The sequence below is a fragment of the Talpa occidentalis genome, unplaced genomic scaffold (assembly GCF_014898055.3).
Source record: "Talpa occidentalis isolate TD23 unplaced genomic scaffold, MPIMG_talOcc4v2.1 talOcc4.8, whole genome shotgun sequence".
NCBI classification, from domain to species: Eukaryota; Metazoa; Chordata; class Mammalia; order Eulipotyphla; family Talpidae; genus Talpa; species Talpa occidentalis.
In genome coordinates, this window is record NW_023605194.1 from 89,255,930 (window position 1) to 89,268,378 (window position 12,449).

At 41.8% G+C, this 12,449-nt stretch overlaps 1 protein-coding gene and 1 pseudogene across 1 annotated transcript in view; one reads left to right on the forward strand and one right to left on the reverse strand.

Moving 5' to 3' along the window:
* The first annotated feature begins 1,633 nt into the window (after positions 1 to 1,633).
* Positions 1,634 to 12,449, forward strand: part of RAB3GAP2 (RAB3 GTPase activating non-catalytic protein subunit 2) — a 78,574-nt gene continuing 67,758 nt past the window's right edge. The window contains exon 1 of the mRNA XM_037496720.2: positions 1,634 to 1,839. Coding sequence (XP_037352617.1) covers positions 1,725 to 1,839 — 115 coding nt within the window. The 5' untranslated portion in view covers positions 1,634 to 1,724. The remainder of the gene's footprint in view (positions 1,840 to 12,449) is intronic.
* On the reverse strand, positions 9,395 to 9,822 carry LOC119233983 (bis(5'-nucleosyl)-tetraphosphatase [asymmetrical]-like; annotated as a pseudogene).

The following is a 12,449-nucleotide window of genomic DNA, read 5'->3' on the forward strand; positions in this document are numbered from 1 at the left end:
TATTAAAGAAGAATGTATTCTATTTATGTACACATTCAATTCCACTTATTCCTCCAGCAAATATTTTAGGACTTACTACGTGCCAGGCTTCATGCTAGATAGTCTGGATGATACCGGAATTGTCAGGTCTAGTCTCCCAGCCAGGAACGGATTCCAGGCTGCAGGGCAGCGCTGAGCCCCAGCCGCTAGACCCCCACGGGTTGGTGTCTCACGAAGCCGCATCAGGAACTTCGCAGACGCTCAGGCAAGCAAGCGAGCAAAGGCAGGTTTGTTTAGAAGAAGAAAAAGTTTATTGAGGAGAAAAAGAGCAGAAATAAAGTGGGACTCCCAGGCCAGGGAACCAGGCCTGGGAGGGGCAAGGAAGCCAAAGTGGAATTGTGTCTCAGGGAATATATACCTTTTTTCCCTCATTATTCTAAAACTCCACCAGTCTCTTTGTGATTGGTCAGTTTTCGGCTGTCTCACTTAATTTGCTACTGATTGGGAGATCTTCACATTCCTTATCTAACAGGTCTGTCTTTCCCATTTGTTACATCTTTATCTTTATGGTCTAGCCCTCCCGGTGAGCATCTTTACACTTTATCTTATCATCTGAAGAAAACAAGGACCATCCTTAACAAGATTATCTGTGGTGCTAGGATGTTTGTTTTTCCCAGTGGAATTGGTTTCATTTCCTTGCTTGTCCTTATCTCTGAAGCCTCCCTAAATTCTTCAGAGGTCCCCTCCTGCACTGTCCCTAAAACTGCCTAATAACCCTAGGTTGCCCTGTCTCATGGATATAAGATGGCATTAAATGAGATGCCACGTCCAGGAGTTTACAACAATAAAGTGTTCCTGATGCTTGCAACCTCTTCCCCTACACCCAACAAAAGGCACCAGAAAAACCGGGTAAGGTTTCCCGCTTATGGTTGTCATAGCAATTCGTACTTCATTCCTTCATGAATGACGATCATTTTCAGTTGAATAATTCTGCGCTTACTACCTACCACTAGAATTTAGTTCCGTGGGAAGAGGTAATTCATCTTTTTGTTCTCTGTATTTACTCAGTGCCTTGTATGGCGCAGGGCTTAGAAAAGACAGCAACATATTTGTTCAATGAATGGCTGAAAACTCAAAGACATGACAAGAAAACTAGCGTCTAACACGTACTGCAGGAGGCATGCAGAGTACTGTAGGCATTTATAGGAGGCGCACATAAAGCTATCGTGGGGGAATGATTTCCAGGAGAGAAATTCCTCTATTTTTCCAACTCCGACACTTGCATGATACTGTGCCCCACTGGTCTGCCTGGCTTAACCCGGATCCTTCTCTATGACAACAGCATCTTGCCAATGACTAAATAGCAAGACCCGGCCAAGAGCAGGCAGCATATCAAAAAAAAAAAAAAAAAAAAAAACAGGCCAGAGGACACGGAGGCCGCGCGGTTCACTTCCAATGAGATCACCGCTGGCGAAAACCCTAGGGACATGGAAATCTTCCACCCGGGAGCGGGCGCTGCCACGGCGCAGAGCCTCCACGTCACCGCGGGTCCCGTCACGTGACCCGCACCGCGGCGGCCGCGCGCTGGGCGGCCCTGCGCCTGCGCTGGGGGCGGGCCCGAGGCGCCGACGGCTTCCGGTCCTGTGTCCCCGCCCCTGCGTGGCCGGAGCCGGTCGGCTGGGCGGCGGCGGCTGGGGCAGAGCCTGGTGGGGTGAGGTGAGTGCCCGAGAGGGGTCCCGGGAGCCATGGCCTGCTCCATTGTCCAGTTCTGCCACTTCCAGGACCTCCAGGCCTCCCGGGACTTCCTCTTCCCTCACCTGCGGGAGGAGACCCCCAGCGGCGCCGTGCGGAGGGACCCCAGTAAGTGACCCCCGCGCCGCCCTTGTGCCTGGCTGAGTCCGCGCCTCTGCCCCGGGGCTGCGGCCCCCCTCGCGCCGCTTTTCCCTCGCGGGCTCGGCCCCTGCCCGCCTCGCCCTCCAGCCGCGGCCGGCCCAGCGCGGCTGCCGGCTGCCTCTCCGCGACTCCCCGCTCGCTCCTCAGCCCCCCGGCTCCGGCTGCGTCTTGCTGCGTCTGCTCTCCCTACCCCACCGGGGGACTCCTGGCTTTCTCGCCCAGGCTCTTCTCCATCCCCTTCCCCCCAGCCCGGATTCCCGGCTCCGCCAGCACATCCTGCTCCCCCATCTCTGCCAGCTGTCACCGCGCTCTCGGCGTCGTCCCAGCCCCGGGACCTGGGCCTACTGCCCCTCCCTGCCCCCAGTGCTACTCGTCAACCCGCCCACACTCCTCCTGCCTCCAGCCCCATCCAGATTTAGAGAATAAACGACTGATTGACAAGTGAGTGACTTCTAAGGGGATGAACAAGCCTCTCTCCAATAAGGAAAATAACTTGTCAGGAAGTGAGCGAGAATCTCCCTCAGGAGCTAAAATTACCGTCACATGGCCCTGAAAAGTTAATTTGCTTTGAAATGAGAAGCCTTCCACGCATCATTATCATCAAGTAGTGTTAAATAAGCCCTTGCCCACGTCGTATAAAATCCCAGGGCTGGTTGATTAGATACTGCCTAGTTCCTCAGCGTCTCCTGCGTTTCTCCCGATGACAGGTTGTGTGTGTGGTGCTTAATGTTTTCTAAATAGTCTCAGTCTGAACCACCTTTGGCTCTTGTGTACAATGCTGCCACGTTGTGCCTTCCTGGGATGGCGATAAAAAGCCCAGTAAATCTGCTCTTCTCTCCCCATCCTCTTTAAAATTTAGAGGACTACCCAAATCAAAACCATGTGAAGATTTGCTCTGCCTGTCACTAGTGCTGCAAATCAAATCATCTGGTTGGTGGAACACAAAATTTGCCAGCCGTCCTACAGTGTGATTGAGGTGTGTATATGAGGCACCTGGGGACACCTTGCAGTGGTGATGCTTAAATTTACCTTTGAAGTAGTAGGATGAATAAGGACTGGTAATTGCATATGCTGTGAAAGGGGGCCGTGAAATGGCCTGATAGAGGACTCAGAAAGAGGAATGGTGGAAGAGAAGGATGTGAGGGATGAGATTATAAAGGTAATGAGGAGCTTGGCATGAGAAGCCTGTGAAAGGAATGGGAGGCCTCTGGAAGGCTGTAAGCAGAGACATGACATAGTCAGATGTCCATGCATGTGAGTTGAATACCTATTATGTGTTTAGGTGGCAGTGTGTTGGAGGGCTTGAAAGCAGGGAATTGGTTGAGAGTGTTCCATTAACCTATGGCCAGAGGTGATGTGAGCTTAAAATATAAAATGGCTTGAGAGGGAGCACTAGGTTGGAAAGATATTAAGGAGGTGAAACAAGCAGGACCTAGTGAAGATCTGGTGAGTGAAGGGGAGTTGAAGATGCCTTTGAGGTTGTAGCTGGGGAGTGGGAGATTGTGGGACTTGAGAGTGGTCTCTGGCTTTTGGTTTGAATGAGAGTGTACAATGAGGGAGAATATGAAGATGTGATTTCAACCTTTTGCATTTTAATGGTTTGGTCTGTCCAAGTGAGTGGGTCCGGTTGAACACTGGCTATAGAGACCTAAGACTTAATGTGGTGTCCCGTGTCAGAAATGTTAATTTGGGAGCTACCAGCAAAAAAGTGTCAGTTTGGGGCCTCCCCCAGTGGCGCAGCGGTTGAGCGCTGGGCTGTGAAGCTGCCTGCAGCCTCTGCAGCACTGGTTCGATCCCCGGCCACCGGGGAGGGTCCCACATGGTGCTACAGACCTCTCCTGCCACACCCACAGCTCCCCTCAGCAGTGTATTTCGTCAGTCTGCCTGTTCTGTTCCCTGCTCTGGCTCTGGTGAATTCTCTCACCCTCACGTGCTTCTGACTGTACCCTGTGCTTGTATAAATGAATAAATAAAATCTTAAAAAAAAAGTGTCAGTTTGATCTCAAGGATTGTGTATACGGTAAAATGAACACTGAAGTTGTAACCTTGGAACAGCACTAAAGTTTAGGAGTCCAGGAGGTGTGACCAGGAAGACTTAGAATGGGAGGAAACCCAGGTGAGCGTCATGGAGCTGAGGGAGGAGAGAGTTTGATGAAGAGTGGGTCAACAGGTGCAGACGCAACAAAGCTTGGCTAAGGATAGAAAGTGTCTGGTGGTTTGAGGAAGCATATTTACAAGATGTGGAGGAGTTAAAGAAGAAAATGACAACAGAAAAGAAGTTGGTACCTTCAAAGGATCCTGGCTATGAGAGGTAGTAGACCGTAGGACATTAGACAAAGAGGTAGAGCAAGAACATGGTTTTTCCTTTTCACTGCTGACCCCTCTGCCTGGCAACTTCTCTCCTGGCAAGGGTGCCAGTCTTCGTCAAACAGATCTTCCTTCTTCCACCTTTGATATCTAGTAATTAATTCCTAAAAGCAGTCGAAATAAGCTTTTAAGGCATAATTTAGATTATAGCATTCATATCTATAAACCTCTAGGACTTTTGATTGTACTTCATATAAAATCCAAAGTTCTTATCTGCCTTACTAGGTGCTGCCTTCTTGCTCCCTGTACTCCTCTCCCCTATTTCGTATACTTTAGACACTTAGTGTGTCTGAGGCCTTTGCCCTTGCTCTTGATGCTTTGTGTAGATCTGTGCATGCTAGCTGCCTCTTTCAAACCTCAGCTCAGATGTCAGCCTCTCAGACTGTTTCTGACCAGCTAATCTAAAATAGTCACTTGTTCCCCTTTTCCCATTTGTTGCTCTCAATCATATCATCCAGTTTATTTTAATCATGTCTGTACTGGTCAGTATGGTAGCTTTTGTCCACATCTGGCTGTTGACCACTTGAAATGTGAAAGGTGCTACTGAGGAATGAATTTGAATTTAAATAACCAAATGAGGGCCTCCCCTGGTGGCGCAGCGGTTGAGCGCTGGGTTGCGAGGCTGCCCGCGGCCTCTGCAGCGCCGGTTCGATCCCCGGCTGATCCCTGGCTGCTCCCCGGCCACCGGAGGAGGGTCCCGCATGGCGCGCAGACCTCTCCTGCTGCCCACTGCTCCCCTCAGCAGTGTACTTGGGTCCTTCTGCCTGCTCTGCTCCCTGCTCTGGCTCTGGTGAATTCTCTCACCCTCCCGTGCTTCTGACTGTACCCAACGCTTGTATGTATAAATAAATAAATAAAATAAAAATAAATAATAAAAAAAAAATAAATAACCAAATGAGGTTAGTGGCTACCATGTTGCATTGCACATATGCTGAAATTTATATACATACACATGGAGTACTTGTCCAAAGTTCATACAGTCAAGGGTAGATAAAGTGTATGAGTTTCATTGGACAGTTGGGCTTTTAATCACATGAAAAGCCTCTGGATTAATTTGCACTGTGTCTAAATATTTGCAAATATGACTTAATACCTCTTCAAATCAAATTCTTAGGTTTGTGTATGTTGGTGTCATTGTGGCTACCATCAATTCAAATAGGAAATAAGTGGAAAAAGGATCTCTTAACTAATGAGTCTTTTAGCAAAAACTGTTTTACGGTTAAAGTCGTATTTAATTTACAAATAGAAATCAGAAAAATAGATGCATTACTGTAGATCGTTTACTTGGCATGATTAAGGATATGGATTTCAATAATCTGGGCCATCTTTTACAAAACAATAGGTTTTGTAACTGGTGCAGTTAGATGCTCTTCATTTCCTGAATCAAAACTTTTGTTAGGGTGAAAAGTTACAGAGTGAAAATGAAGTTAGCGGAGCAGGTAGGACCTGCTTTAAATTGCTCATGGTTTCATTTTGGTTTTCTTTGTTAGTGACAGAAATGATTATTAGTAAACAGAAACCATGGACTCATTTTCCAAGCTTACGTTATTTTCTTATCCTAATTCATCTCTGGGGAATATATAAAAACAAACAAAAAACCTCAATTATTTATCATGATTATTTATCCTAGTTAAGTGATCATTTTGAAAACGTGTCATTTGGCTTAATAGTAGTTTTGCTTTAATGTGGACAGCTGCCATACATATGGTGGTTGCTGGGCATTGAGAAATCAACCCTACTTACTCTTCTAGATTTGAATTGACAGAGAATAAGAGTATGACTTTATATCTTAAATTATAAAATGACTTCTATTTATTTATTTATACAAGCACTGAGTACAGTCAGAAGCACGGGAGGGTGAGAGAATTCACCAGAGACAGAGTGGGGAGCAGAACAGGCAGACTGACGAAATACATTGCTGAGGGGAGCAGCGGGCGGCAGGAGAGGTCTGAGCACCATGTGGGACCCTCGCCTGGCCAGGGATCCAACCAGCGCTGCTGAAGCTGCAGGCAGCTTCGCAACCCAGCTCTCAAATGCTGCGCCACCGGGGAGGCCCATGACTTCTATTTTAAAAGAGATCTGGAACCCCAATATTTTCCAGTGTCTATATTAGTGAGGATTTACCACTAGTTGTTTCTACTCAATCATATGCTATCTCTCCAGACATGAAATTTGGTCTTGTGCTTGGAGATTCTGAGATAGATAATAGTATGTGTCCCCACTTTAATACAGTGAGACTATATTTTAGAACAGCTTTCTTTTATTTACAGTTAGGTGCATAAAAACAGAAATGCATGTTACAGAGAAGGAGAAGCAGAATATTTGGAGGTAATTTTGGTATTATAATATTGTGGCTCTCTTAATTCAACCAATAGTAAAATGATTTTCTCTTTGCTATCCTAAAGAGACAGAGCAGCATTCCATCTTGCCTGTTTCAAAACAAGAAAGAAGATAAAGCATGTAGGGAATTACATTGAAGTCATTGATGTAAGCCTTTTATGCTACAATCACTGAGAAAAGTATGGTGTTTAGGATATCCTAAAGTCAGAGTCACTTGTGTGATAAACTATTACAAAGCATATAAAATACCCATTTTTGATACTTAGATTTCCACTAAGTATGCTCATGCTCTCTGTTGTTTGAAGTCTTAATGAGAGTAATTTGAAGAACATTTACAGGAATTCCAGAAAATGTAGAGTTGTTGGATTTCTTTATTTAAAATTGAAAGCAATAATACTGATAAAATGTTATCAGTGAAGAAATTGAGACGTGTGTTCTTTAGTTTCTTCATTCAGCTAATATTAAGCACCTATTTTTACTATACTAAAAATTTTCTTGAAGGTAAATAAAATAGGTCCCTCTGCCTAAGGAGCTTTCAACTAATAAAAGGAAATAATATGTAAAAGGAGTGTTAAAGGTGTTATACCGTAATTGGGCATGTGGTAATTGGAGCATGCACCTTTGCTCCTTTCTTTATAGGGAAACTGTCTCCACAGAGGTCTGCATAGTTTCAGAGCTGTCCATCAGATAGAAAATGGCCAGTCAAAGGTTGTGAACAGCATGGGGTTTAGAAAACTACAAATAGTAAATTGTAGTGGGAAAGTGGGGTTTATACACCTTATATTGTAAGGGATGACCCTGGAGAGGTTGGCTGGAGTTCAGATTATATTTAGTAGTGATTTACTCCTACATTGAGGTAAGAGTATGTTGGGGTTACATGGAAATTTGCCTTGGCTTACCTGGGAACAGATAATTTTAAGTAAATGCATTTAAGGTAAGTCTGTGAAAGTAAAGTGCCTGCTTTCCCACCCTGCCTTCTCCAGTGGGAGAACTTAGTAAAGAAAGTTCCATCCATTCACACATTCTGAATATTAGTATAGTAACTTGCCTCAAGGTGTTAAAAGCCGTCCCCTTTAATTAAGGTACCATAAACTCCCCTGAGTTTATGAGTAGTTTTTGCTAATTGTGTTTAATGGTTATTTGTCAAAATTTCTGGTATTAAGTGTGCAGTTTCCCTCAGTTACAGGTTGCAGTTATCTGCATTTTCTCTAATAACACCTTTTCACCCAAAATTGTTTCATGGTAACTTTGATTAGGGAAAAAATATCCTTATTTGCATCTTTATGTGTGATGCTAGTATTTCTGAATATAAATTTCTGGGGTTAGAATTGTTGAAAAATAAAAATTCACATTTTAAATTTTGATCACAGTTTCCAAATTACTTTAAAAGTTGGTCGCTTTCTTCTCTGTCCATGTTAAACAGATACATATTTTCACACACACTTATTCTGTATTATCAGTTTCTTTGACTTTTGCTCTTATGATAATAATGGTTCTTAAGTGGTTGAGATTATTATCAGACTTTCTCTTACAGACAATCATTGAATATAGAATGGACTAAGGAAGGAAGATGTAGCATTGACTACTTTAGAATATACAGAAATTAGCTTTAATCATGGGAGTTTTTACTTGCCTTCATCTATATTTCATAATGGCATACTCTCCCTGACCTTACTAGCTATGTTTACTTTTTCTGCTGCTTTGGGTATAGTAAATAAGTAACTCATAAATATGAAGATGTAAGAAATTATACAAGACATGTAAGTTCTTTAATATAATATATTATTACCTTTAGTGGTTTTTGAAAAACAAGATAGCGAATAGGATATATTAAATTCTTTTAAAGATTTATTTATTTATGCATACAAGAACTGGGGTACAGCCCAGAGGTGCGGGGGATGAGAGGATTCACCAGAGATAGAATGGGGAGCAGAACAGGCAGATCTACTGAAATACACTGAGGAGAGCAGCGGGCGAGACAGGAGAGGTCTGCTGTGCCATGTGGGTTAGCTCTCTGGCTGGCTGGGGATTGAACTCGTGCTGTAGAGGCTGCTGATAGCTTCACAGTGCTGTGCTGTGCCACCAGGGAGACCCACGACATAGTAAATTTTTTTTGAAATGTAAGCCTAACCATTTCTTAGGTTTTTGGGCAAAGGGAGTATGTTTATTTTTATGCATTTTTTTTAAGACTATACAAGAACTGGGATACAGGTCAGAGGCGCAGGAGGGTGAGAGAATTCACCAGAGACAGAGCGGGGAGCAGAACAGGCAGATAGACCAAAGAGACTGCTGAGGGAAGCAGTGGGCGAGGCAGGAGAGGACTGAGGTGCCATGTGGGTTGCTCCCTGGCTGGCAGGGAATCAAACCAGTGCTGCAGAGGCTGCGGACATCTTCACAGCACAGTGCTCAACCCGCTGTGCTACCGGGGAGGCCCAGAACAGTGTTTTTAAATTGATATAGGAGATGATTTGTCTGACAACTCAAATTCTAGAGCTGAAAGAATCCTTAAAAATCTAGTTTGATTTAATCTGTTTTTTTTTTCAATCTGCTTAAAGTATATTTATAAAGTACAAGGATGTATTTACTGGACCTGGTTTTTTATTTAAAGTTATTTTAATTCCTCTTTTGCTTTCCTTTCTAACCAAGTGAGATTTTCTTTGCTCTCATCTGAGAGTCCTGAGCTGATCTCACTAAATACCTGCTCTTTGCTGTGAAGAGTGAAAAACTAGCACAACCTTCCCCACAGCTAAAGGTGAGTTCATCTCAGAAGGCCCTCAAGTATCCTACTGAGGTAAATGACTCTGCTCTGATCAGCTTAGGCTGCTGTGGAGCAGAGAATCAGATGTCCTTGGGGTGCTGTCTTCATCTTCTTGAACTGAGCCAGCTGTCCAGCCCAGCCAGCGGTAAGCTTGGTGCTTGTGGCAGAGGTAGATCTCCATGTTGTAGTCCTTCTCCTCTGCCAGCCAGGAGAGGACTATTTTAGGCTTCTCCCTGGCTACATAATTGGGCTCCAGTCTAAACCCCTGAATGATGGTCAGTTGGCCTGCTTCTATGCCTGCTTTTCCCCTTTTCTCCTATAAGGTGTTTTCCAAGTCATTTTCTCCTGGTTCCAAGTGGCCTTTGGGAGGAGTCCAGTAGTGAATGCCATCTGATGGCATTTAGCAGTAGAAAGTCAATTGCACTGTTGTCCACCTTGGGAATGAAGTGTCTTTCAAAGGTGATCAACCACATGCTCTTGGCCATGGTCTATCCAAGAATCCAAACAGAGAGAGAGACTGGAGGCTTCATCTGCTATTTTGAAAGAAATAAACCCCTGATTATTGAAAATGAGAATGTCTACTTCATTTTAAATTGTGGCATTGTCATATGTGCTTAAAAGAATATGCTGATAGGAAACTTATTTTTCCCATTTTTCCTAGAAATAAAAAAAGATTAATTCTAAGGCATTGAAAAAATAGAAGTAGTTCATCTATTCTTTAGTTTTTTAAATTTTGTATTATTATGTGACGCTTTCCTTGCATTGATCACGCAGAGCCAACTAAAATGTGTTGAACTTCCTTAATTATTTACAAGTTATAGATTCTAGAGGTTCTTGCTCTTTATAGAAATCAGTATACTATTTCTGTTTTTCATTATCTGAGAAGAGCGGAAATGAATTTGCTTCTATGTTAATAAGATCTTTTATTCAACCATGGAGATTAAATTAAGCTCTCCTTTTCCTAACATTTAATGATTTTAGTTTTTCATTTAGTTTTTTTTCTTGACATATTCATATTGGAAAAAAGCAGATGCTGTCTAATTAATTGCCCACTTCTGGAATTCAATTTCCTTTCTAGCTTCAGGTTCTTGTTCAATGAAAAACATGCCCTCAGTTTATGAGGACAAACTGTTCACAAGGAGATCAGAATGATGTATTTTTAGAATTAAATAGAGCTATGGGAAATAGAAGTTGAATTTCTTGAGCTTTTGTTGGTAGAATAATCCCTTCATAGGAAGTACCCCTAAAAAGACATCTGTAATTGTTATTAAAATGTATTTTCTCTTTGCTTTGAAGGTTTCAAAGACTATCTCATTCCTCAAGTAAGAGCAGATTGTTTTTTATGCTAATCTCATCTCTTTAGGGAAAAAAATTCTCTCCAGGGGGAGTTATAGTTACATTTTACATTTTTAAGTCATTGATTTTATTCATTCAAGCAAAGCATTTAAATAGATAAGAGTAAGAACAAGGGGTTGTGCTTGTTACCAGTTATTCGAGACAGTTCAAAATAGTCCATTTCAAAGAAGGGTATAAAAGCAATTAAGGTTTGAAAAAATCAAGCTATAATTAGGAAGAAGGGAGTTTCTTTTGTTACTGTTACTTCTAATTACATCTTGCTTATTTTTATTTGTAGTTTACTTGTATTTATTTTCCTAGTATATAACTTGATCAGTGATCAGCTTATTAATTGTATTTATAAAGAGAGCAAGTATGATTCAAGATGTATGAAACAAGTGAAAGGCAATTTCAATGTACTAACAAACTAAGCTGGCAAACTTTCTTGAAAGACTCAAATTCTCAATGCAAGTTTTCTGTGAATTTCAAGGAAAAATGGCTAAGAATGTGAAAAGAGTAGATTCTAAGGAAGCTTATTCCTTAAGAAAGGTTTTGCCTGAATTTAAAAAATATCAAAGATCTAAATATTGCACATGAGACTAGAAATGTTTTGTGTGCTTGAAAATGCCATCTTTTCAATAGGTTTTATAGGAAATGAGTTGGGGGACCCCAATTCATACATGAGCCTTTGACATACTTTGCTTACTGTTAGCATGGGTACGTGCTGATGTAGTGTAGTTGTAAAATTAAAATCCCTACTTTAGAGACAATATCTAGCATATGAGTACTGGCATGAAAGTAACAGGACAAGGGAAGTATTCTAATGATCTGTTTTTAGATTTTTCCAATAGGTGATATTTGCTATTTTTGAATTGTTTTTTGTATAACATGTATTATTCACTGTTGACAAATATGTATATATTTGTACAACTTGAAAATGATGTAAATAATATTTGTTTTTTTCCTTCAAAATGGTATGGTGTTTACTTGAGAACTTACTATTTTTCTTACCAAAAACCTAGGTTGTTAAAAGTCACACTTAATTGAAGGAGCCTATTTCCCATTATTAATGAGATCGTTTGTTAGTAATGATACAAGTGTTGTTTTGTAGTATTGTAATGGACATTATGTGTGTATGAAATATAAAGATCCATTAATCCATATCAGGCATCTTTCACTATCTTTCTAAAGGATCATTTTCTTACGTAATCAAATTTCTTACCACTTAAATTTGGATTTAAACAAATACTCTTTTTTCCTATTATTTAATTAAAACTAATGGTAGGAAATTGGTACTTTTTAGTTAATTTGTCTCACTAATTACAATGGAATGGAGTAGGAAATAATTATCAATGTTATACATAGATCAGTTATTTGGAAAGGATAGTTTTGATCCAAGATATATGAAAGTCTGTATATAAGGTTATAAAAAGAAAAATTTGGGCCTCTCTGGTGGCGCAAGGGGTTAAGCGCTGCACTATGAGGCTGTCCGCAGCCTCTGCAGCATGAGTTCGATCCCCAGCTGGCCAGAGAAGAAACCCACATGGTGAAGCAGACATCTCCTGACTCTCCTGCTGCTCCCCTCAGCAGTGTGTTTCGGTCAGTCTGCCTGTTTTGTTTCCCACTCTGTCTCTGGTGAATCCTTTCACCCCCCGCATTTCCAGATCTTGTATGCATAAATAAATGAATCTTTAAAAATAAATAAATAAAAATAAAATTTTATTGTTTGTATTTCTGAAGAAATTCAAAAGGCTTAGGTAGATTCAACAACTAATTT